We start from the raw sequence: 25,369 nt of genomic DNA on the forward strand, positions 1-25,369 counted from the left end.
CGCCATGGCCGCACCCGCCGGCCGCAGGCTCCGCAGGCTCAGCGCCCAGCAGGTTCCGAGCCGGCTCTGAAATCTCCCAAAACGACAGCCGCAGATAACATCGAGTCACCGCCGGAGACTTACCGCGCGGCGCACTAAAAGCCCGTGTGAAAGGCGCGACCCGACGCCTTCGATACATCGAATGTCCTGCAGGACGCGCGCCTTCGATGCATCGAACCGCGGAGCCGCCTGTACTTGGTGGCCCACTGTGCTCCGGCCGCGAGACGCGCGCCTGTTGCCGTGGATTTTATGGACGCGGAACGCCACTCGAAAAGGCGTCGTCCTGGAGCCCTGGACCCAGCAGCAGACCGAACCCCCAGAGTCGTCTTCGTCGCTCTGTCTCTCTCGCACTCGCAAGGCGCGACGGTACAGGTGCGAGAGAGACAGAGCGAAGATTTCGGGATCAGCCAGGAGGCCCAGGTAGTATCGCTATCGGGATAAAGGAGGCACCCACCGCCGCCGCCTACCTGCCGCCGCCCCGCCGGCCCCGCCCCCACACACGCCCCCCGCTGGGCCCCACTGGGCCCCGCCGGGCGACGGTTTCAGTCAAAACACAGAGAAACATCGATACACTGTCAGCGCAGCGCAGGCCCTGTTACACTACTTGATGAGCAGGGGGAGAAAGAACGAGAGCACCGCGGGAGAAAGAGGAGGCTCATTTTCTTTGACAGCATGTGTCTCCTCTATCAGTCCATCAGTCATACAGCCATGCAATGCACGCACGTATGGGCCGTGCCGTGCCGTGGCGTGCCGTGGCGGCGCACCGACCTGCTCTCGCGAGGTATGGTGCATTCAGTGAACCCTGTCCTCGCCGCGCTCAAAGGGAAGTTAAACAGCCACAGCCCCACTGGGGGCCTCATTGTCCGAGTGCTGTTCCGGTGCGTTATAAGGGTTCGATCTTTTGTTTTGCTCGTTGTTTCGAGGCTGTTTGCCACACTCATGATGGCACCAAGAAAAGGCCTGCATAGCAAAGGGTCGCCGCGAGGACAGGATTCACTGAATGGACCATAAGGACCTTGCACGGGCGTGCACACAAACAGGGCAGGGCACGGCACGCCACGCACGGCCGTGTGCGACCCGGCTTTGTACATATACTCAGGGAAACAAAAGTTTCGGCTCGGTTCAAAGAAGGCGACCGACTAAAAGGGGGACAGACAGGAGGAAGCGGATGGGGTGGGGTGCTGGGGTCGCCGCCTGCCCCGCCTGCACGCTGCAAGGGTTAAAGAAGGATCTTGAAAAGTCAGAGGGTGAGAGTGGGTGGAGCACAAGGGACTCGCCCGTCTAGTTGCCAGCCACTCTGCGTGTGTTGCAGCTTCCACTCCACCTTTCAATCCCTGTCTAGCCAAGGTTTAGCTTTCGCAGCCAGCCAGCCACTCTGCGAAGCTTCCACCCTTCTTTTCAAGCCGCTAGTTGCAAGAATATGGTTAATGTTCAACCAGACAACAAGACAAGCCAGCACGCAGCAAAGTCCGCCAGAGTTGCCCAGTGGGTAAGACCCGGCCGCTCTGCCTCGTTGGCCCGGCAAGCCCGCATCCAGAAGAGGACAACTGCCCCCACCCCGTTGACCGCTAGATAGCCGCCTGAAAGGGATGCAAAACGCAAAACTTTGCCCACCTGTAAGTAGGCGAAAAGAGCCACTCTGGATGCACCACTGCACATGTGACCTGTGTCGGCGGCACGCCTTGGCAGCGATGGCCCTCTCGACCCTCCCAGTGCAGTGCACTGCAGTGCAGGCCCTCGTGGCGAATGCATCCACAAACCGCTAATGACAGTGCCTGGCTGCATGGCCTGGGCGGCGCGGCGCGGCGCGGCCCTCTACAAATGCACATACAGTGTGTGCTCAGGAGGGCGGCGCCGCGACAGCGCCCCGCCATGCAGGCCCTCTATGCAGTGCAGCGCGCGGCAGCACGTCAGGCTACTCAAGCAGAGTGCATAGGGGGCTGTCCGTGTCATGCGCGTGGTCGCGGGTTCAAATACGCGTGCCGGCAGTCGCGTCGCACTTTTCTCTTTCTTCCCCGGCGCGCCCACGCTGCAGTCGGTGCAGTTGGTCGTCGAACGCCCCAGCGTGAATGCACTGCGGAAAAGTGCACGACGCAAAAGTGCATTGTCCAGTGCACCGTGGAAAAGTGCACTGCCCAATTCACTGCGGAAAAATGCAATGACCAGTGCACTGCGAAAAAAAAATATTCAGTTTTTGCTTCTCATCATTATTTTTCAATTTTGAAAGATGAAAGCACGCGTGGGTCGCCAGGAACAGAAAGATGGGTCGCTTGATGGGGGCTGGGCCGGCTCCGCCCCTACACTATCTTAGTTTCTCGCAGAGACAAGAGCGCGGCCCCCGTGCCGCCCGGCCGCCCACATGCAAAGCAGGGGAGCAAGATGCACCCGCATATCATTGCAGCAGCATCTGGTAAAAAATATTACGTAACAGCAGTGCAAAGAGGTAGCCCCAGCGCAGCGATGGGGTAGATATTTGCGTGCTATGCACTTTGTGAGTTATTATTACGCCACTGGACCAGGTTAGCCACAAAGTACGAGTCGGCGGCGGTTCGAAAAACCTCTTTTGGTGGGGTAGGCACGAGGGCCTGCCACAATGGCGACACCGCTGATGCCGAGAGTCGTCGCTCCGTCTCTCTCGCACTCATGGGGCGTTCCCCTCGGGTGCGAGAGAGACAGAGCGACGACTCTCGGCACCAGTCTGCTGTGCTGGGTGCTCGAGAGGCACTAAGTAGCCCACTGGATTGCTTCCATATTAGTATTCAGCCACCCCTTCACTTCATCCCCTCAGTGCCCCCCTCCCCTTCCTTTTACTGCTGCCTTTGTAGTGCCCAGTCCCCTCCGCGCCCTGCTTGAGGTAGATCAGGCCGCTAGTTCGGCGCGGCCACTGCGCAGGCAAGTCTACCGGGAGTTGTGTACCCACTTCCAGAGGGGCCTGCCAGGGTAGTTCGAACTCACCCGGTAAGTTCCTCAACAGGGGCATGCCGGCATTCGCCAGCCACAGAGGTGCCAGTGGTGATGTCGATTCGCAAACAGGAGCAGCGGATCTATGTAGGAGAGGGGGTATTACTTTGAAAAAGAAAGCCTGAATGGAGGGCAAAACGCCACACTCTAACCCTCAGGATCCGCGACTGTTCGCAAAATGCCGCCCGTGCAGCCGAAAACGAGCCGAAAACGTCCCGACACTGGAAGTGACCGCAGCGAACCGCCGCGGGTACTTGAGCGAGTGCCGCCAAAACGGTGCGGGAGGGGCGGCCCCTCTCTGCCGCACCTGAGACGTCCTGAGAGCCGAGGGCCGCCGAGGGCTCACGGCAAGGCAAGCTCGAGGCGTAGGGCGCGCTGCGGTCGAATAATTATCATTCCAGCGACGAAAAATCTTAACAACAACGACGCCGTCTTGGAGGGCCGCAGGGCAGGCCAAAGGGTCACCTCCGAGGGCGCATTAAGTCAGGCCGCCACGCCGGAATAATATTCCTCCGCAATTATAAGTACGCGAGAGCGACGAGCCATACGGAAAAGAAAGGGCTGAGAAGAAGAAGGTGATCTAATTGCCGGAAACAATAGCAAGCTCGCTAATGTCAAAATCTAGTCCTTTTTTGCTCCGCATGGGAGCCGGACGGACTCACCTCGCCAGGAGCAAAGGGGAGGTGCCGGTCGGAGCGAATCAGATCATAACAAATAGATTAATTAAAGGTTGTACGACGCCCATAACCCATATTCCCGTCGATCTGATTACAGCGTGCCGTGGAGTACACTGTTTTATAAGGCGCTGTCGGCCACACCCTTTTTATTTTCCCGATAAATGGTGCGGTGCCCACGTATGGCGCGGCGGCGCAATTTTTGTCCGTTTAGCGCGTCTCGGGAGGCGCCGACGAGCCGTCAAGAGGAACGGCGTTGCTCAAGTTGGTCATGACGACGGCGAAAGAGGCGACGAAAAAGGCGGTGAAATGGCAGGGCGGGAAAACGAGGAAACGGCGGGAATTTTAGAGACGATCGCATGAAAAATTATCGCTGTTCTCTCGGTATGCCGACAGGGGATCCGTTTGTGACTGTTTATTCCATGCACTGCAATAGCAGAATAACCATGGTATAATTTTACGGGTTTTGCACCTGCTGGAAACACGATAAAAGTTTTGACGTTGGTACGTTGCCCCTCCGCTGCGAGTCCCGCGGCCGGGCCGGGCCGGCCAGGGCGGCGCGGCCAGCGCTACCAACATGGCGGAGCCGAGCCGGCCCGTCAAATTACCTCCGAGGAGGGGGAAGGAGGTTCCAACCAGCCCTACCCATGATTACGGGTACGGGTCGTCCCGCAGGCCCCTGCCTCGCCCGGCCATGGCTGCTGCAGGAGTACCAACCCACCGGCCGAGCTTTCGGACAAGAAGCTCTCCGACACGGAGAGTGAAAGGTCCCCGACAACGACACTTTGTCGCAACCGCGGGAGCCGCCTGGTCGGTGGGGGACCTGCAGTCGCCTTCGTCTCTCTCGCACCCGTACGGGGCACCCATGAGTGCGAAAGAGACAGAGCGACGAAAACGACTCTCGGAATCAGTCTGCAGCAGACTCGACGTGAGTGCCTGGAGGGTTGCGTTGGTCTTTCGTTCATTAGCATTGCGTCGCCGGCTTGCATCAGCTAGTGCACCCGAAGACGGTGGCAAGAAATACCGCCATGCAAACCTGGCCGAAGTGTTTGCCCTCCGCTGTTCTTTCCATTTTCACCCCAAGGGTGTGAATGGACGGACGCGGCGCGTTGCGGCGCGACGGTCGGACTGTCGGACACGGGGCCCCATTGGTCGCCAATAAAACGAGGAGTGATTCCCGATAAGAGTCGCCGTCCCGGCTAAGAGGCCGTGATCGTAAACATGTACCGAGGTGCGTATGCATCCCTCCCATGGCCCGTGGCTACACTGCACGGTGGGCCAGAAGACCGGTGCAGGCGGACAAAATTCTAGACGCGTTTTGAGCTCCAGAGTCAAGGGGTAACCAACTATAGATTTTCATGTACACTGATTATATTTAGAGTATGATTACATGTGATTTCTTTTGATTATTTTATTATTTATCACTGATTATAGGAGGTTATTATGTTGATTATTGGGAAATATTGGGGATTATTTGAGCGCTGACCTCGGAAAGCTGTTAAGGTGACTTTGGGCAGCCACTGCGTCAAATTTAGTTGCGGTCAAAGACCTTCCTCGACGCCTTACTATTCTGAAGACCCTACTCTTTCATGCCCTGCCTCGGGAAGGCTTTGACCGCTGATAATTTGGGAGCAGTGGTCTCGCAAAAATAGTCAAACAGTGAATGAATTTCAGAAAATTACCGTTTTTGCTGACTTTGAGCGGTCACTGCATCCAATTTAGTTGCGGTCAAAGACCTTCCTCGACGCCTTACTATTCTGAAGACCCTACTCTTTCATGCCCCGCCTCGGGAAGGCTTTGACCGCTGATAGTTTCGGAGCAGTGGTCTCGCAAAATGGTCAAAAAGTGAATGAATTTCATAAAATCACCGTTTTTGCTGACTTTGAGCGGTCACTGCATCCAATTTAGTTGCGGTCAAAGGCCTCCCTCGACGCCTTACTATTCTGAAGACCCTACTCTTTCATGCCCCGCCTCGGGAAGGCTTTGACCGCAGATAGTTTCGGAGCAGTGGTCTCGCAAAAATGGTCAAAAAGTGAATGAATTTCATAAAATCACCGTTTTTGCTGACTTTGAGCGGTCACTGCATCCAATTTAGTTGCGGTCAAAGGCCTCCCTCGACGCCTTACTATGCTGAAGACCCTACTCTTTCATGCCCCGCCTCGGGAAGGCTTTGACCGCTGATAGTTTGGGAGCAGTTGTCTCGCAAAAATGGTCAAAAGTGATTGAATCTCCGAAAGTATGATTGTCATTTCGTTGGATGATGTTGATTATTTCACTGATTACCAACTAGACGTGCAATGATTATCTTGAGTTGGGTACCCCTTGTCCAGAGTCGCTCAACTCGAACCAAACGTGTGACCCCACCAATAGATTCCTCGTTCAGAGAGCAATCCATTAGTGGGGTCACACGTTCATTTCTGGAGCTCAAAACGCGTCTCGAGTTTTGGCTGCCTCCACCGGTCCACTGTTCACCCCCATTTTTAATTCGTTTCCCCGGTGTTTCTGAATTCATTCTGTTTCTCGGGCATTCTCCGCGTTCTGGGCGTCCGTCGCTCCCGGATAGCCGACGCGCCGCCCAAGTTGAAGTTGACACTGCTGTTGAGAAGAGTCACTCATCCGAGACGCATTAATCTAATCCTCTCTGCCACGCTTGTCGGCCCAGGCCGAGGCCCAGGCACCGCCACGGCTGCCCACCTTGTTGGTGACGGACAATCACTCAAAGCCAATCAACGGGTGAAAAATGAGTCGCTTTTCGCGAGACCGGCGGGTGAGGCGTAATACGGCCTTCGCCGGCCGGCCCCCCCGCCGCCCCATGTGGGGCCCCCGTCTGATAAGGCTCCGGGTCCAGCCTGTTATTATGCCGAACAAAGTGTCTGGAGGTCGACTCGCCAGACACGCCAGACGGCCCGATTTGGTCATTCACCTGCATTCAGGTGCCTACAATGCAAAGCGGAGACAATGGCGGCGCCACTGTTTAGTTTCGCTTCGGCCGCGCGGCCCGGCAGGTGGCGCTCGCTGGGTCGCTTTTCAACGCCGGTGGCAAGGTCACAAAATTGGCAAACCGTTTTGAGTGTCAAAAATTGGCAAGCCTGGTCCTGAAATACTCCCCAGCCTGCCAAAATTTGGCAAACCCTGGGCTCCCAGTACGCGGGAGCACGCTCGGAGGCCCGACGTGCGGGCCCCACAGTGCGCGGCCCCGGGCGATATTTTCGTTTAACTTAATAACATTGTTGTGGTGGCCAACCTGGTGCTTTCTTTGGCGCGCGTGCCCGCCCTGGCCGCCCTGGCCGCAGCCCCGGTCTAGCCTTCAGTCCCGCATAGTGCCTGGCAGTGCCGCACCTGCGACTAGATAATGGCGCGAGAACGCGATCGCAACATCGCACCGGCACCTGCCATAAAGACTGCGTTCGTGGAGCGGGCGTTGCCGCGTTCCGACAACAACAACAACAACAACAACAACAACAACAACAACAACAACAACAACCGGGTGGTATAGTTGAGGCACGAGGACGTTATGTTGCCGCGGAGAAACCGCAAGCTTCGTGATGCGCCTTCGGATCGCACCGATATTATCCCCCACAGAGAGGGGCCCGTGCCTTTTGTTCCACGACACTATACAAAACGTGGCCCGCGAGTTAAATCGAACTGCCCGCATTGATCTGTGTTCGATTCCGCGCGCTGCCCCGCCGCCGTCGTTGACAGACAGGTGTGCCAACCTCCCCGGAGGCGGTCACTACCACCACACTGAAAAAACAGTATTCGGCGAATCCGTCGACAGATTGTACTTCTCCGGCGGTCGTGCCCCCGGCCCGGCACTGCACTGCAGCAGCTCGCTATGCCGCGGTCCGCGATGGTCAGAAGCGATCAGAAAGCACCTAGCTCGCCGTCCACGCCGTCCACGCCGTCAGCGAGCCTGGCGGAGACCGCTCACGAAAGGCCTGGCCGGCCCGAACGACAAGCAGTTCGTGCAGTATAATTCAAATTATTTCCCAGTACGGCCAACAAGCGAATATGATTCACCTCTGTTATTCAAAGATGAAATTGATTCCCCGAAGTCCGGGAAAGAGGGGCCCGAGTCACGATTTGGACAATGCCGAGCCCCGCAGCCGCGCTCGGCCCGCTCGGCTAATAAGCTTCGAACCGTTTCGCAAAATTGTGAAACTTTTATTTCCATACCGTTGTTCCTCTCTCTCCCCTTCTCTCTCCCTCTCTCCGGCTTCGCAGGCCGGCATAGTCCAGCGGCCGTCAAAGGACCGGCCAGGTCTCGAGTTATCGCTGGAGGTGCCGGCGGGGCCGCAGGGTCGGAGGCCGAGGCCCGGGGGGGCTCTTGCCCACTTCCTTATTCGGCCCTTTGAGTCGGCCGCACAGGTCCAGTGCCCTACGCCCTGCGCCCGCCACAAGACTGAGCCCCAGCCGAGCCAACCTGCAGCAGACTGATTCCGAGAGTCGTTTTCGTCGCTCTGTCTCTCTCGCACTCATGGGGCGCCCCGTATAGGTTCGAGAGAGGCAGAGCGACGAAAACGACTCTCGGAATCAGTCTGCTGCTGTTCAACGGAAGGCATAAATCGCCGGCCCGCTAATGATGACAGAACGCGGCCAAAACACCCGATGCCCTGTTTACCGCCCAATTTCCAGCCACTAGCCCAGCCAGCCAGCCAGCCAGCCAGCCCACACCGGCAGCCGACAGTGCAGCCGTCGCGGCCGCGTTATACATCGTTTCGTTATTTTCCATGAAGAAGCAGCGCTTCGACCAGTCTGCTAAGTTCCGAAGCGTGCTTTCGTCGCACTCTGCCTCTCTCGCACTCGTGGGGCGTTCGGTAAGGGTTCGAGAGAGAAAGAGCGTCCCGGATTCAGCCTGCTGCCCACGGCGCGGCGGCGCGGGCAGCAGCCGGATTGATTTATTGAGAAGAGCGCCCCAACAATGTCCTGTCAAAAGCGAGCACGGCAAATTTTCATATTCAAAGAAACACGGGGGTCAAATCATGCAGATTAATGGGGCATTAGCATCCCCCATAGTTTCTGGACGCCCAGCTGCGCTCCGTAAAAAGAGAAGGGAAAATAAAAGGAAGGAGGCAGACGGCGGCGCGGCCATCACGCCGTGATCGACGTGGTTCTCGCGGCCGCCGCCAGAGCGCGCCAGCCGACGGGTACTGCCGCACAGTGGAGCAGAGGACCGGTGGAGGCGGTCCGACCGAATCCCGGACGCGTTTTGAGCTCCAGAGTCGCTAAATGGGACTCGGACCGAACGTGTGACCCCACCAATGGATTGCTCTCCGAACGAGGAATCCATTGGTGAGGTCACACGTTTGATTCGAGTCCCATTTAGCGACTCTAGGTCTCAAGTAACGCATCCGGAGGTTTGGCCGCCGGCGCCGGTCTTCTGACCCACAGTGTGCCGGCCGGCCGCGGCCTTTTTCCTGCTTTTTCCCGCCTAATTGCGAATCCACGCCAAACAAGCCAACAGGGCATTGCAGTGCAGGCGCGCGGTGTGTGCACGGCTGCATCCCGGCTGCACGGTACACGCGGCTCTTGTTGACCTTCCTTGATCGAAAGTCGACAAACAATGCTCGGCCGTCTTGGGGCGTAATGCTGCTTAGCCAGCATCAATAGATGTTGATGTTGATATGCTCTACATCCCGGTCCGCCCGCGCTGCTGTCAGGCTCTGCCTTCCAGTGCCCCACATAGCGGCGACTCTTCCGTGCCGACCCTCCCCCGCCCCGTCCCCCAGCGTCCACCCACGCCAACCCCCTGCGGCTACCCGTCGTCAACGCATCCGGAGTCCGCGACTCCCCGAGACGCGGGTTCGAATCCCGCGACAGCTTTTATTTTTGACGTGATTCTTCCGGCTGCTTCGCGTCCTGCTTGCTCACGCCCAGGATCGCCTCCACCAGGTAGTTGAACGTGATGGTCTGTGAACGGACGTGGACGACGGGGAGGTGCAAATTTTGGCCCGCGGTGGATGAAAGTGGACTTGTTTACCTCTGGCAGGAAGTAGAAGAGCTTCTCCCTGCGTGCAGCCTCGTCCATCAGCAGGTGGCCGTACAGGCCCTCGGCCTCGGCGTCGAACGCGGCCTCGCCCTTGAGCAGCATCCGCAGCACGTCCAGGGCCTCGTCCAGGTCCATGGCCTCGCCTGGCGCGCGCCGCCCAAATCACATCGTCAGAGCGACAGAGCGACGACGACGACTCTCGGAATCAGCCTGCAGCCTCCCTCACCTTTGTCTAGCAGCACGGAGAGGAACTTCTCCTTGGACATGACGATGTCGTTTCCGGACGGGAAGCCGAACACGCTGAAGGCCTCGCGGAGCTGGTCCAGCGACACGCCGTACGACGGCTTGTAGTTGACCAGCATCTTGACCAGCTCCGACGAGCTGATGGTGTCGCCGCTCCGCAGCACCTCTCGCACCATCGTGTTGATCTGCAAGTCAATAAAGTTTTCCATTGGTGGGGTCACACGTTCGGTCAGAGTCCTTCTTAGCGACTCTGGACACAAAACGTGTCTAGTGTTTTGGCCGCTTGCCCCGGTCTTCTGGCGCACTGTGCCGCCGTCGCTCTGGCCTAAAGTCTACACCGTCCGCACCTCGAACTGCGAGGGAAAGTAGCCCAGCGCGCGCAGCACGTCGGGGACCTCGCAGACGGCCAGCCGGTCCCCGATGAGCCTGGGCTCGGTGCTGAAGGTGCCCTGGTGCAGCAGCTGCGCGAAGCAGAACATGTCCTGCATCGCCTTGAAGAGCCAGCCGTCGCGGCCGCCGTGCAGCGCCAGCAGCCACGGCTCCAGCCCGGTCTCGTCGCCCTCGGCGTGGATGGCCTCCACCGCCCTGCGCACGCCAGCACTGCCTGTTGCTCTGTCTCTCTCGCACCCTAGCGGGACACCCCATGAGTGCGACAAAGACAGAGCGCCGAAAGCCGTCGTCGTCGACGGCGTCCTGGTGGCGGCCCGGACGCACACTCACTCCGGGTTGATCTGCCACATGAAGACGCTGTGGTCCTGCTCGCCGCACGAGAACACGTACTGCTCGCACGACGAGGTGATGAAGTTCATGATCTGCAACGACAGAGGGTTCAACTAGCCAGGCAGTTCGAGGGGCGTCGACGGCGGTTCGAACGCGCGCCGCTCCGCATCGGTCACCTTGACGGGGTGGACGATCATGGCGAGGTTGGTGTAGGGGTTGCCGTCCGGGGGCAGGCTCTGCAGGCCCATGTGGCGCTGCGTGGCGTACACGGCGGTGGCGGGGGGCTTGGCCGCAGCCCCGCCCACCGTCTGGGGGAACGCCAGGTAACGCGATCAAGCTCAACTTCCTGCAGTGCAGTGTCCTCCGGCTGCTGGAACCGCGTCCACCTTGATGGTGCAGACGGGGGTGCGGAGGCGCGGGCCCTGGTACGTTCCGCACAGGCTCCGCGACTTGAGGTCCACCAGTTTGTACTTGTACTGGCAACAAAACAGATCCGTAAGAAGGTCCAAGTTGCGAATGTGTGTTGGAACCCCCAGTGTTCGAACCCGGGCAGTACCTCAGACGTGGCGATGAGCAGCGTCAAGTCGTCGCCCTCCTCCCGGCCCGGGCACCACGTCATGTGCGAGGGAACCCCCGACTGCTCCACCGGGTCCATCCGGTGGACGACCAGCGTGTTGTTCATGCTGTCCAGAGAGAATCCCCTTTTAGCGCCCCCAAAGGATCGCCGCGACCGGGACTCGAACCCGCCGCGCCGCGACTCGCCTGTGCGCCACGTCGTACTCCACCAGCAGGAGGTCCTCGCCGAGCGAGAAGAGCGGCGCGTCGAAGGGCTGCGGCCCGAAGAGCAGGCAGCGCACGGCCAGGCCGTGGAGCTGCTGCTTGCCCAGGTACACCCAGCGGCCCTTGGCGGCGTTGTGGCAGCGGTACGCCGACACGAAGTTGGCGCTGTCCTGCACACCGCGAACTATAGAAGCAGCGCGCAGTGGGCCAGAAGACCGGTGGAGGCGGCCAAAGTTCTAGACGCGTTTTGAGCTCCAGAGTCGCTAAACAGGACTCGAACAGAGCGTGTGACCCCACCAATGGATTACTCATTGAACAAGGAATCCATTGGTGGGGTCACACGTTCGATTCAAAATGCGTTCGGGATTTTGACCGCCCCCTCCGGTTTTCTGGATCACTGCGCAGTGTCCCTCCTGGCCAAGGACCCCGTCCTCACGGACCCGGCACTCGGCGCTACCCCCTGCGCCGCGCGGCGCGGGGTAGCGGCGCGCCGCGGATGGAGTATCGACTCCAGGGACTCACGCAGTGTGCCATGAACATGTTGTCGGGCGAGAAGCAGAGGTGCCGGACGGCGTGGCGGGTCTTCTGGAACGGCTGGGGCACGATGGGCTGCAGCAGCACGGGGTGCAGCAGGTACAGCGTCCCGTTGGCGCGGCCGCACGCCAGTACCGCACCTCAAAGTCACAAACCAGCTGGGAAACGAGCAGGTGAGTCCCTCTCGACGTGAGTGAACCTAACCCGCAAACCAGTTTGAAATGTTCCCAGCGTGCGCTTGGTGCGAAGTTATTTCTCTGGCTACTTTTCTGATAAGGGCATTGATAAAGGTTTTACCATTGGGCGAATACTTGAGCGACGTGACCGCCACCGGCTCGGCTCCAGGCTTGCACTCGAACGCGTAGGTCATCATCACCTCCTTCTTCTCGTAGTCGATGAGCGAGATGGACCCGTCGGCCCTGCCGATCAGCAGCTGCGGCCTGGAGGCAGAGGATTAAAGGTTAAAGAAGGACTTTCAACAAGCAGCCCTTAAAAGCGAGAGCGTTGCAGCCGCCGGGGAGGTAGGCAGCCCATCCGGCAGGCAGGCGCGCTGTGCTGCCCGCCTGCGCGGCGCCCTGTCCCGCCGCGCGGGGTATAGCCGCCGCCGAAACGCAGTGAGCCAGAAGACCGGTGGAGGCGGTCAACATCCCGGACGCGTTTTGAGCTCCAGAGTCGCTAAATGGGACTCGAACCGAACGTGTGACCCCACCGAAGGATTGCTCTCCTAACGAGGGTGCGGCTGCTCACTTGTCGGTGTGGGTCTGGATGGCGGTGATGGGGACCTGGTAGTCGTGCAGCACCACGCAGCGTTCGCTCGCGAAGGACACGAGGACCATGCGACCCGCATCCGTGCCTGCGGGCATGCAGAGTGATGGAGCTGGAGACGGCTCTGCAGACTGATTCCGAGAATCGCTTTCGTGGCCCTCAAGAGACGCACAGACAGCACGAAAACGACTCTCGGAATCATTCTACGCCGTGATGCGGATGGTAACCGGGGGGTTCGGACGGCAAAGAAGCATGCGACTGCGGAGGCTGGGGAGGTCCGCTGGTCCCACTCACTCACGATCAGGTCGCGCGCCTGGAACGCGCCCTCGGCGTCGTGGCCTCGCGGCAGCGGCCCGCTAATCATCCGCGATAAGTCCATCCGCTGCTGCACGGCGCGCTGCTCCGCGTCAACGCTGTGCCGCGCTGGGGTGAGACACCGCCACCGTCACCACCACATTCCGAGAGTCGCCACCAGCAAAGCGACCACCGCCCCGAGCACGCCGTGCACGGGGAAGGCCTCGCTCACCTGTCGGGAAGGACGTCCTGCTGGCCGCCCAGGACGCGGAGGCCTTGGCGGCGACGGCCGTGGCGGCGTCCACGCTGAAGCTCAGGCTCGTGATGGCGTCCAGCTCGGACTGCTGGTACCAGTGCAGCAGGCACATGTCCTGGTCGTAGAAGCGGATGTGCCCGCGCGTGGTGCCGATGACCACCATGCTGAAAACAGGTCATCTTGAAGCACCAGAGCGGCGTGGCGCAGTGGGCCAAGACCGGCGGCCAAAACTCTAGACGCGGTTTGAGCTCCAGAGTCGCTAAATGGGACTAGAACCGAACGTGTGACTCTGCCAATGGATTCCTCGTTCGGAGAGCAATCCATAAGTGGGGGTCACACGTTCCATTCTAGCCCCATTTAGCGACTCTGGAGCTCAAAACGCCTTCATGATTGTGGCCGCCTCCACCGGTCTTCTGGCCCACTGTGCGTGGTCAAGGAAGGACAATGAAGTCTCCTACCCGTCCACTTCGGCGACGGTGGTGAGGCCGTCCTTCTCGATGCAGTACACCTTGCGGCTGACCTTGGCGTTGGGCGTGTACACTGGCGGGTCCATCCACAAGATGACGAAGCCTTTGGCGGACACGGTGATGGCGTTGGGGGTGCCGCGCTGGTAGACGGAGGCCAGCAGCTTGCCGGGGCACCGGGTGATGAGCTGGCCGACGTGCAGCTGCAGGCCGCCGCTGCCGGACGCCCACGACAAGAAGGCCACGTTCCTGGTGCACGTCACCATCAGCAGGCTGGGGTCGTCCTGGTTGAAGGTGATGGCGTTGGCGGCGCCCAGCGACTGCGGCAGCTCCAGCACGGCGTCGGGCCGCGAACCCACGTCGTCGGCGCAACGCCACAGCGACACTAGTCGACGGGGACCCGCCGCCACCGCGGCCACCAGCTGCGCGTCGGGGCTCATGGCCACCAGCAGGTAGCCCTGCTCGGGCGGCCGGCCCGGCAGCACCCGCTGCAGCGACCTGGGCAACGGGGGCATCCATTGACATGTCGTGTACACTGGTGGAACCACCCTACCCAACTTACACGTCTATCAGATTCCACAAAATGACACAGCTCGGCTCCTGTATGACTCCGCCGTCCGCTGACACCAGCCAACTGCCACTTGCGTCGATGGCCATGGATGTCACGGCATTTCTCTGTCCCAAACGGCGACTATGTTCAGAAACTACTAGTGGAGGTTTAGCCGATCCCGCTCAAGGAACACATAACACTCACAGGGCAGTCAAAGGAAGTCAAAATAATGACCTAAAAATAATGATTGTTTGACGAAATTTAGCATATTGACATCAAATGACGTCACGGTGAGCGTTTCGTATTCTTTGAGCACGTAGACAGCTAGTCCGAAAGTACTGTACTTACATGCCCCAGCAAGAGACGTTGGGCGTGGGCCTTGTAGTCGTACAGCACGACGGCGTGGGCGTTGCAATACGCCACCAGTCCTTGTCCATCGTGGGATAAGTTCAGCACTTGTCCTCCGGGTCGACTTCCAAACGCCCACTCTAGGTTCTGCAATGCACCACACGGTCAGGTTCACCCACGTGTCGGTCACAGTCGTGGGTCAGAAGACCGGTGGAGGCGGCCAAAATTCTAGACGCGTTTTGAGCTCCAGAGTTACTAAACAGGACTCGAACTGAACGTGTGACTCCACCAATGGATTGCTCTCCGAACGAGGAATCCATTGGTGGGGTCACATGTTCGGTCCAAGTCTCATTTAGCGACTCTGGAGCTCAAAACGCGTCTGGAGTTTTGACCGCCTCCACCGTTCTTCTCCATACAAACGGATTGACTGCGGGGCGGCTTTCTTCGTCGTAGTTGATTTCGATGGCACTGCCGCATGCCGAGGAGTGGATCTGTTCGTCAGATATTCGATTTCTGCTGCTCGATCGTTGGAATGAAGGGTTGGCGGCTGGTGCTTCATTTCCCGGTCCGAGGTGCTCGTTGGACAGCGGATTAGGGACAGCCATTCGAACGGCCCCGGTGATTTAAGCGCAGCAATGTTTTCAACTTAGTAGGTTTGCTCTGGTTCCGAACTGCGACCGTAGGCGAAAGTGGACGAAAGTTGGCGCCTCCACCAGCCACGGCCACGTGGGTGGCAGTGTTGCCAAGCGATAACTCGACTCGACTGACTCGACTGTACTCGCACTCAAGAGTGCGCTGAAGTGCGCTCCATTTTGACCTATCTCAAATTTTAAAGTCGCACAGCAAATCAACTCGATGAATATCTGTCAATCACCTTCAATAACCGACATATCTGTCAATCACCTTCAATAACCGACAAGTGCCCGCGAAATGCATCCACGGCCAGTTTGATCTTCCTGTACAGTCGCCCAAAATAGTGATGAGGCCAGTACAGTCAGCCAAGACACCCAAACATTCCATTTTCTGCGTCTTAGATCCAAATATCTCCAAATAAATTGTTTCCGGGTGTATTGGATACCCAAGTTCTTCTTCTCTGCCACCAAACGCCTATCGTATCCATGATTTGCGATTATTTTTGGTTGTGGAATAATTCTATTGGTCGGTTTTCGCCCAATCGGTTTTGCACAACGAAGTTGTCAGCTGTGTGGGCTGGGACTGTACTTTAGTTACGTTTACGTGGTGTCTAGAAGGTAATGAGGTCATATTTTTAACGTTCGATCAAGAAATCCACTAAATCCGTCCGTATGTGGTTCTTTCGAACATTTTTTATTGTTTGGAAATAGCTGTTGTGGGAAACAAGCTTTCCTCTGAGTTTGTTTGCGCTGTAGACTTCACATTTGACATAGCAGAGACTCAGCTGTCTGCTCATTTTATTTGTAAACAAATAACTGTTTTCATTCTGGGGTATATGAAGACTGTCTTTAATTTATGTTTAATGCTGCCTGTTTTTATTTCGCCCTTTAAGTTTCCTCAGTTAGTTTCAGATTACCTAAATTTCTGTAATAACCTCCAGTAATTGAACAGATTTTGCACCTGGATAAATGTGTTGTAAACAAACAATGTACATCATTACTTTCCTGGAGTTCAGCAGTATTTCTGTTTTTCCTCACTTGTCTAAGTTGTTTTCATTCGAAAAGTATTTCATGTAAAAAGTAATTGTAGGTTATAAGTTTTCGAGTCTTTCAAGGCTGAGCTACCTTCGTACTTTGATGGTACACTTCTTGACGTTGGTCCCTGAAAGTTAAGCATCAAAGTCTCACTGTCACTTTACTGTCAGACTTCCTAATACATGTTCTATATGTTGCATCGCCTTTGTATGCTCTTCATTATTTTTTCGCAGGGTTTTCGCAGGGCTTAGAAACATTTGTATTTTCTGATTGCAGACTTATAAATACATCAACAAAATGGCAGATGACGGAATGGATCCCTGCGAATGCATCTGGCCACGGGAAATGGCCATGCGCCGCCTTCTCTCTTTCGTAAGCTTGGGACATGCTGTGCAATGAATCTAAAGTTACAATCGCCGATGTTCTAATAGTCATTTTGAACAATTCCAGCTTCGTCAGTCACAAACACACTGCACAGATATAGACTGTGTTGATGAATGTAAGGTTCAATTATAACTTCTTTGTTAAGGCTAGTGTTGCATATAAATGCCAACTAATCTGAAAACCTTGCATTTCTTTTTCTGTTAAATCATCAAGTTCCAGCTCTGCCTGGTCAGCAATCATCTGATGGAGGGGCTATGTTGATGATGATGGTGTGGTTTGCTGTTGCTATTGGACTCTTTCTCTTGCGACCCAGAGCACTCCGCAATAACCCAGACACCAAGCCAGCTGACAACAATAATGGACCCGTAAGTATCCTGTCTTTTATCTTTTTCTTTTCATTTTCAACTAATCTGAAGCCCATCATTAAGATTTTTCTAATTAACATTTACTTTTCCAGGGATCAAGTGGACCACCCCCACCTATGGCCAACTAATCTACAACAACTCTTGATTTCCAATATGAAAGCCTCATGAAAACTAAAAATCCTATCAATAATATCTAAAAATAAGTATTTTTAAAATAGTAATTTTTAGGGGTATCATTTTAAATGGCATTTCTTTCCTCTTAAGAGTATTATTGGGGTACTTGGTTTGGTTCTACATCACATGAATTGCACCTGCTGAGGTGTTTTGACATTTTCCACTGCACTGTTTTTGGTTCACTCCAAGTGATCTCAAGACAATCTTGGCTGGTAATTACAGTTCTCCTTTCCAGGAAACATAAAAATAATAATAATGATATTTTGATCAACCTAAACATGTTTGTTTAGAAATTTATTTTTCATTATTTAAAACAAAAAAGGCTAAAAAAAATTGTGTGGGGGTTAAAAAAGGTTTTGTAACACAGAGTATGTGAGTCCCATGCTTTCCGGAGTCAAGATGACCCATTTTGGTATGTCCACAGAGAGTGCAATAATATGCATTCACTGTGGTGTGATGGAGAGTGACCAATAATGAGGTCAGACTTTTATATCAAAGGATTGCACTTACCATGCTTAAATATGTTTTAATGAATGTGTTATAATTTGAAAAGAAAGATGCGAGGCTACAGTGGTTACAGAGCAATTATAGTTTCAATGTTTTATTCTTACCTTAGTTTTTTCTTTATAAGTTTCTACTCTATGTTCATAAAATGTTTTGGTTTTTGGATTTTTATTATGGGATTGAATTATTTCCTGCTTTGACATTTTATTTGGAATTTTTCTGTTTGTGTGTTGATTGGATGCATTTTTTGACTTACTAAGCTGTTCAAGCTGCTCATGCACATGAATTGTGACGTTTGAACCTAGGTTACTTTCAAAATTGCACAACATAGCATCTGTTTGGTATTCTATTACTTTGCTTTGTCACTTGAGTTCATAGTTCAGCTGATATTGTGTTCGATTTATCGCTTCTTTCTTCGTCTTTTTAGTGGATTGTAGTTCTGAGTTTGTTGCCTGTAGTTGACAAGCTCTCTCTGCTGAATGACTGGGTCAGCAAGGTCAATTTTCAAGAATATTAAGTTCTTTTTTCTTCTTAGTTTTGATTTATGTATTTCCTGCTAAGAGGCTTTTGTTCCCCTAAATGTTGATATTCGTTTAAATAACATACATGCATAACATGCGATTCTTATGTTTTAATGTACAGTGCTGCAGGTGCTAACAATTCTTCTGTGAGTGTTCCTGCTTTACATTTTCCACTCTGGACATAAATGCTGTAGTATTTCATAATGTGTGTGCTTAGCACTGATCAGTTATCCTAAGGGCCTTACATGTCATATGGGACCTGGATAATTCTTATGGCATTCCATCATTATCATTAGAAATGTTAATGTGCTCTTTTATTTGCATGTTTTGTATTACAACCAGTGTTTTGTTTTTATTCGCCACAGAGTCTACATTCTCAAATTTTAAGTTGAAAGCTTACCTTTGTACACGTTAATTGAAATCACTGTGATACATTGCAAAGTAACCTCTGATCAGTCAGTTGTTCTTTTGATAAACCCCATAATTATGTGATGTCTCTCAATCTTTCTTCAAATTATGACTCAAGGAAGATTAGATGCTGTTCTTTGGTAGAGAATTCTAATGGGGCATATCTCACTTAATGGGGATATGTGCAAGTTAGAACGGCCCATGATGGTTACCGAAATAGATATTTGTGCTGCAATGGTAATTAACAATTAATGAAATTCAAAACTTCAGAGAAACTGGTTACAAGGTGTATCTTCATTTGTGTCTTGTCTGTCTGTCTACTAAATTCATCAGTATTATACAGTTTCCAAATCTTGGAGTGTCATTCTCCACAACCATGGATGATATTAGACACAACAGGATGCTCAAGAGTATTTCTGTAAGAAGTGTGCCTTCTTACATCTGGTTCATTATTTATTTCACTTTTTTACCGCTGTTTTTCTTTCTGCTTGAAGAACTGTCTTCCAGTATTCTCATTTTTGTTCTCCCTGTTTATACATTGAAAGACATTTTACTTTGCTGTTTAATTTTCTCTTGTTCAGATTATGAAGACTATCTAAATGTGTCATCCTGTAACTTGCAACGGCACTCATTGTGATATTATAATTTTGTTTTCTGTTTTTGTAAATATTGTTGGTGTTCGTGAAGGGTGGTTTTCTTAACTGTTGTTTAGATATGTCTAAATGTGATTGATTTGTTGATATTAAGATTGCAGTATGAGAACATCACAGCATAATAAATTTGTTAAATAATTCATTTTGAGGCACTACTGTGGTTAATTCTGATCCATCCTGGAACTGAACTGTCGTTCCTTTGTGAACAATGACAGATTTGTTTAAAACTCTCAGCAAGGTTTTAGTGAAAGGTGTCCACGACCTATCACTGGATTCCACAGCTATCGAAGAAGATTTTATGCTGTTATTATACTTGTAATGAATGCATAATTCATGTATATTATTATTGTTGATCATATGTAAATATTTTAAAATTCACTGAGTTGTTTGTACAAGTGTACTCAACACCACCACTTCTCTGAAAAAGACCTTGTTACTTGGAGTGAGTTCACTCACTGGCTGTGTATTATTTACAAAGTGAATAAATAAATAGCTGGTCTTGTGTAATGAAATGTATTATTCTTTCACAGTGTCCCAAATGTGAACAGCATCTACGGTCTACTGCAGTCAGTCTAGAGGGGCACGAAGAAAAAGAATGAATCCTAGAATGTTCGTTCCATTCGATTTTCGTGGCAACGACTACTTGACCTCCCCCTTCTTCCCAAACCGCCCCTCCCCCTCCCACCCCGCAGCGCGAAGCCACCGTGTTACCGTGCTGAGGCTGGTTGAGGCAGGGCAAGGCGGGGTTGGTGGGGCCTCTAGTGTAGTGGGGCGGAGGTGGAGGTCGGTACCGACCTGAGGACGTTGAACCAACCCCCAGCTGCCCCCCCCCCCCCCCAGCAGCCTGATTCCGAGAGGCAACTTCGTTGCTCTGTCTCTGTCGCACTCATGGAGCTTCCCGTGTCGGTGCGAGAGAGACAGAGCGATGAGAAACGACTCCCGGAATAGGGAAGGCGACTGCAGACGTTCGCCGCTAGGGGCGCCACTGGGATATACGCCACTAGCAGCCAGGCGGCAGCCGGCACGGATGCTGTTTTTGACTTATAGCTCTCACTGCAATTATCGCACATGTATGAAAACTAGCTTATTGGGAAGCTAGCAGCGTTGCCTACAATCGGCTCGCTTACACTACGGGTCTATCTTGCATGACAAAGAAGTTATGGGCGAAATTGGCAGACTCCTAGGGGCTCCCCTGGCTAAATCGTGGCGCGTATCCCGGTGCTGCCCTCTACCATGAGCTTGCCGTGTCGCCTTCCTCATCGGTGTGCAGTTCCCGAGACGTCCTTCCTGGTCCTTCTTCGTCCCACGCGGCTTTTCTACAACAACGAACAAGGACGGAGAACCGCGTAGATCGCGGATTTTGAACGCGAGTCGCGTGGTCCAGCGACTGCGCTTTGCTTTGCTGGCTTCGCGCGCACCCTGGACGCACTTCGGCTGTTTCCGCCGCGCGCGAGCCGAGCGGAGCCGAGCGGAGCCGAGCGGAGCCGAGCTCAGCCGAGCCGGGCGGAGCCGAGTCGTGCCGAAGCCCGGCGGCGCGCGCGGGACGCTGAGTTCGGTTCGGTTCGGCCGGCTGCCCTGCCCGCCCCTCGCTCCGCTCAGCCAGCAAGCAGTCTCTAAGCAGCCGCCCTCCCGACGTGTCGCGTCCCTGTGAACGCCAGAGGGTCGCTCGCGTCGTGTCGCACGTCGATCGCGAATCTCTATCGCGTCGTATATATCCGCTTGTGAAAGTTGACGCGTCTGTGTGAGTGAGTAGTGCGTGTGTGTTAGTGTGGTGGACCTATGGAATACCCTTCGCCCCAGCCCCAGCCTCAGCACCAGCAAAGGTACGCACCTGAAGGACGCGCGTTTTGAGCTCCAGAGTCGCTAAATGGTACTCGAACCGAACGTGTGACCCCACCAATGGACTCCTCGTTCGGAGAGCAATCCATTGGTGGGGTCACACGTTCAGTTCGAGTCCTGTTAAGCGACTCTGGAGCTCAAAACGCGTCTCGAGTTTAGATCACCTCCACCGGCCTTCTGGCCCACTGTGCACCGCGCGCCGGGGTGGCCGTCGATGCCGGTCCACGATAGGGACGCTCTTGATGGGGTCGCCGGGGATGCAAATGACCCCGTGACTCATCGCCGTGCCGCCAGTGGCGCGTGGCTTTCCCCGCCGGCAGTGCCGTGCCACCCCCAGTAATCTCGACGGCCTTCTTGATCTGATGGCATGCGCCGCGCCACTGTAGCGGCTCATTCCGAGAGTCGTTTTCGTCGCTCTGTCTCTCTCGCACTCACGGGGCGTGCCGTATGGGTGCGAGAGAGGCGGAGGGATGAAATCGGGTCCGCTGTTCGTCCCGCCCGAACAAGGACTCCCGTCGCGCCCCAGCGCGGTGCCCCAGGGGCGTCGAATGTGTGTCAATGTGCCTCTCTCCTGGGGCACCCCGTGGGGCACCCCGTCGCACCCCGTGCGCCTCCCACTCGAGGTAATGACCCCCGGGAGGGCGACAAGCACTGCGCCAGGGCTTCCTTTTTGGCGATTTTGCGCCGCGCGGCTGGGCGCGGCACGGCGCGGCGCGGCTGACAGGTTCGGTCCTGTCGGCGCAGACGGAGCGAAAACACCGCCCCGCATCCCAGCCGCCTTGTTTTGCTTGCCGAGGCGCGAGGCTTCCAATTCGCCATTTGTTTTTTCTGGCGATCATCCGGCGCGGTGGCGGTGTTGCTTCGGAAGGCTGTCTCTGTCGACACCATCTGGACGCGCCAACCAGGGCTGGGCGGAGGGGGAGGGGGAGGGGGAGGGGGCTGAAGGGGTTGAAGGACTCCGCGTGCGACTTGTCCGTGATGTCCTCTTGGCTCCGCTGTGCGCCGCCCGCGCCGTCGTGTGCGTCGTGTGTGTGCCACAGTGTGCCAGTGCGAGAGAGAGAGGGTAGATGGGCTACTGGAGATTGGCAACCCCTTCCTGGGCGGGTGCATAAATCATCCGCGACACCCGATCGCACCGCACGGCGCACGCGTGTGTGTGCAAGTCAATGTGTGTGTGAGCAGCCGATGTTTGCCACCGGTGTCATAACTTATCAAACCGCGAGCGTGGACGGACGGGTGAAGCCAGCCAAGCCTGTGCTGCGGCGGGAAATTTCCCCGTTTTCCCTGTCGAATCTCTCTCCTCCCCGCGCGTCCGCCGCACGTCGCCGCGTCCTCGCCGAGGAGCGCCGCGTGTCCACGGGCGTGACAGGTAGTGTGCGGCATGTGACATCCTGCAGGCCCTGCAGTGCAGGCAAGTGAAGCGTGACCTCGGTGGGCCGTGCCGTGCCGTGCCAGGTACAGTCCACCGGAGCAACCGGCGCGGCTGGAGTCCTGGAGTCTCAGCGGTGGCTGCGGCTGTAGAGCCTCCACTGGAGAGACTCCCCCTGGAGAGCCTCCACTGGAGACGCAAGCCGCTTAGGGGAGGCTTCCGAGGATGGCTGCCCCGCGAGACCATTTGCGTTTGTTTTAGGGGCCAGTTTAAAGTTACGGCCAAAGTATGCCGGTGGGCCCTGCAGCCCTGCGGCCGTTCGTGCATTCATACACATGAGCCTCCCACATGGCGCCCGCCCCGCCCCGCCCCTCCCCGATGTACTTTGCCGCTGGATGCGGAATTCTCGTGATTAAATAAGACAAGGGCCGCGGCGGTCCCTTTGGGCCTTTCGGGGCCGCCGCTGCGACTTTCCGGCGCGGGAAAGCGGAACAGCAACAAGAACAACAAAAGGGGCGCCGAAAAGCTGTGAAGGCGCGCAAAAAGGTGGCCAACTCTTCTGCCGTGAAAAGGGCAGGGCATGCCGGTTGATTAATTTCGGGGCGACGGCGGCCAATTTGCGCCCCAAAGGGCTGCAAGGCTTTGCGCGCTTTGCGCGCTTTGCGGTAGGGACGCGAATAAGGGTGCGGGTCCACTGTAGGGCTGCAGGGCCCCACCGCGACGCCCCGCCCTGGGGCAGGGCAGGCAGGGCCGGCCACACTCCGAGCAGTCGTCGCTCTGTCTCTGTCGCACTCGCGGGGCGTGCCGCGGGGGTGCGACAGAGACGGAGCGACGCTGTCGGTTCGGAGGCGGCCGCGAGGGCGCCGGGGTGCTGCTGGTATTGAAGCCGAGGGGCGCCTGGCGCTTTCAGCATGAATAACCCATTCTGCGCGGCCAGCAGAGCGTTGGCGCTTTGATACCGCGGGTCAATCATTTCCGCGGTGGCCGCGACGCGGCGACCGCCCCGCCCCGCCCCGCCCGGGGGCAGGCCACCCGCACGCTAGCACGCCAGCAGCCACAGCCACCCACACTGGGGCAGAAATGAGAAACTCTGGGTAAACCGAGACCCCGTTACCCCGTTACACAATCCTCGTTCAGGGCCGTTTTGCCCCTTCCTCCTCCCCCCTCCCCTACGGGGGTGGCGGTTTTATCCCGGGATTATTCGCTGCTAGTTTGAGCGGGGCGGAGCGGACGGACACTTGTACGGCGTCTGATTGAAATCCCGAGGCCGGCCTCGGGCTGCAGGCGGGTTGCGGACAACGTCAGTCTGTCTCTGTCGCGCTCCTGGCTCTGCACAGGGGTGTGAGAGAGACGGCCGAGCGGCCGCCCCACGGCCCTCGCACAGTGGGCCAGACGACCGGCGGACGCGGCCAAAGATCTAGGCGCGTTTTGAGCTCCAGAGTCGCTAAATGGGACTCGAATCGAACGTGTGACCCCACCAATGGATTCCTCGTTCGGAGAGCAATCCATTGGTGGGGTCACACGTTCTGTTCGAGTCCCATTCAGCGACTCTGGAGCTCAAAACGCGTCTGGGACTTTGACCGCCTCCGCCGGTCTGCTGGCCCACTGTGCTGTAGTTTGTGCGGCCAGCGGGGCGGAACGGCGGACGGGACGACGGACCGCATGGAAATGGGCCGAAATGGGCGCCGGGCAAACACAGAAACGGGGAACAGAAAAAATAATGACTTTGACAGGAGTGACGCTGACACACTGTTTGGCCGCCCTGCCCGCCCCGTGTCCCGCGCGATCGAGTTTCGGCTTAGCCGGCCAGTCAACCCGCCGGCCGCAGAGCGCCGCAGAGCAACAGCCAGTGATTCAGAGCTCTCTCTGTCTCTCTCGGACTCACGGGGGCGGCGCGGCGTCCTGAACACGTGCGACAGAGACAGAGCGACGAAAAGCAGTCTGCAGTAGAGCGACGGTGGTTTCGGGGTTCGCGCCGCGGTCGCAGCCGCGTTTGTGGAACTATCGAGGCGCCATCGATACCCTTGCCTTTCCTTTTTGCCCTGGCTGCTCCGAAACGTCGCGGTCTTTCTCGCACGCACGGAGTTCCGTAGAGGTGGGAGAGAGACGGAGTTTGCTCCCCACAAGATCAGCTCGGGAGAGTCCCAGTGCCGCGCGGAGTCCACGCCACGGGTCATCTTTTCTTTGCGCTATAAATCGCTCTGGCCGTGCGCTCACTGTCCGCCTTCTGTTTCAGGATCGACTCCCCGATGTGGATTGGACCGCTGCGCGGCGACTGGCTTCGACCGCGGTCCTGAATTGATATCGCCGAGGTGAGTGGTCTGACGGGGAGCCTCCCCTCCCGGGGGGCGCGTGCGGAGCGTGCCAATCGAGGCCCCCGCCGAGCCGAGGGCGTTTCCCGCCGCTCTGTCTCTCTCGCACTCACGGGGCGCACCGCGAGGCGCGCGAGAGAGACAGAGACAGCCGCGGGGCTCGTGGCTCTAAAGAGGGGCCTTTTGCTCGGCACGACCATGTATGGCGGGAACAGCCCCTGCGATGGCGGATCCGAATATGAAAAGGGATTCCTTATGACCCCCTTTCGTGGCCGGGGCGCGCCTTGAAGTACTGTACTACCACTCCACTGTAGGAAACTTTCCAGAGAGAAGCCGCCCACAGGGGGATGCCACCGACGCCACCGCCGACGGGAGTATTGTTTGGCTCGGCGGATTCCGATCCACTGGCTGATTCCGAACATCGCTCTGTCTCTCTCTCTCTCGCGGCCCTGCGGACGCCGCGCGAGTGCGAGAGAGACGCAGCGCGGCGGTTGGAATGAGCCCCCGCAGCAGCGGGGTGCGCGGGGGTGTGGAAAAATAAGGGGCTTCGGAGGCT

At 56.1% G+C, this 25,369-nt stretch overlaps 5 protein-coding genes across 7 annotated transcripts in view; 2 read left to right on the forward strand and 3 right to left on the reverse strand.

Moving 5' to 3' along the window:
* The window catches only part of LOC117646304 (cilia- and flagella-associated protein 251-like), a 59,773-nt gene extending 49,379 nt beyond the window's left edge, over window positions 1-10,394 (reverse strand). Inside the window, exons 1-3 of the mRNA XM_034387164.1 lie at window positions 10,254-10,394; window positions 9,890-10,091; window positions 9,655-9,806 (exon numbers count right to left, since the gene is read on the reverse strand). Coding sequence (XP_034243055.1) covers window positions 9,655-9,806; window positions 9,890-10,091; window positions 10,254-10,394 — 495 coding nt within the window. The remainder of the gene's footprint in view (window positions 1-9,654; window positions 9,807-9,889; window positions 10,092-10,253) is intronic.
* On the reverse strand, window positions 10,368-13,418 carry LOC117646305 (cilia- and flagella-associated protein 251-like). Its single transcript, XM_034387166.1, has 10 exons — window positions 13,232-13,418; window positions 13,000-13,128; window positions 12,688-12,793; window positions 12,238-12,380; window positions 11,929-12,080; window positions 11,389-11,576; window positions 11,183-11,309; window positions 10,803-11,102; window positions 10,627-10,718; window positions 10,368-10,491 (listed from the first exon to the last, which is right to left on the reverse strand). The coding sequence occupies exons 1-8, from the start codon at window positions 13,416-13,418 to the stop codon at window positions 10,965-10,967; spliced, it is 1,170 nt and encodes a 389-aa protein (XP_034243057.1). The 3' UTR covers window positions 10,368-10,491; window positions 10,627-10,718; window positions 10,803-10,964.
* Window positions 13,419-14,293: 875 nt separating this feature from the next.
* LOC117646097 lies at window positions 14,294-15,308 on the reverse strand. Its single transcript, XM_034386797.1, has 2 exons — window positions 15,034-15,308; window positions 14,294-14,764 (listed from the first exon to the last, which is right to left on the reverse strand). The coding sequence occupies exons 1-2, from the start codon at window positions 15,220-15,222 to the stop codon at window positions 14,594-14,596; spliced, it is 360 nt and encodes a 119-aa protein (XP_034242688.1). The 5' UTR covers window positions 15,223-15,308; the 3' UTR covers window positions 14,294-14,593.
* On the forward strand, window positions 14,755-19,800 carry LOC117646098 (small integral membrane protein 14). Of its 3 annotated transcripts, none has more exons than XM_034386798.1 (5): window positions 14,755-14,781; window positions 16,561-16,656; window positions 16,735-16,783; window positions 16,882-17,033; window positions 17,126-19,800. In XM_034386798.1, the coding sequence occupies exons 1-5, from the start codon at window positions 14,770-14,772 to the stop codon at window positions 17,159-17,161; spliced, it is 345 nt and encodes a 114-aa protein (XP_034242689.1). In that variant the 5' UTR covers window positions 14,755-14,769; the 3' UTR covers window positions 17,162-19,800. The 3 variants fall into 3 exon arrangements, with proteins under 3 accessions (XP_034242689.1, XP_034242690.1, XP_034242692.1); XM_034386799.1 differs by lacking the exon at window positions 14,755-14,781 and adding an exon at window positions 15,721-15,867 and having other exon boundaries at window positions 17,126-17,204; XM_034386801.1 differs by lacking the exon at window positions 14,755-14,781 and adding an exon at window positions 15,867-15,919 and having other exon boundaries at window positions 17,126-17,204.
* Window positions 19,801-20,854: 1,054 nt separating this feature from the next.
* LOC117645827 (insulin-like growth factor-binding protein complex acid labile subunit) overlaps window positions 20,855-25,369 on the forward strand; it is a 34,683-nt gene continuing 30,168 nt past the window's right edge. The window contains exons 1-2 of the mRNA XM_034386276.1: window positions 20,855-21,116; window positions 24,738-24,813. The gene's annotated coding sequence lies outside the window, so the exon portion shown is untranslated. The remainder of the gene's footprint in view (window positions 21,117-24,737; window positions 24,814-25,369) is intronic.

This window comes from Thrips palmi, unplaced genomic scaffold, assembly GCF_012932325.1.
Source record: "Thrips palmi isolate BJ-2018 unplaced genomic scaffold, TpBJ-2018v1 HiC_scaffold_19, whole genome shotgun sequence".
NCBI lineage: Eukaryota > Metazoa > Arthropoda > Insecta > Thysanoptera > Thripidae > Thrips > Thrips palmi.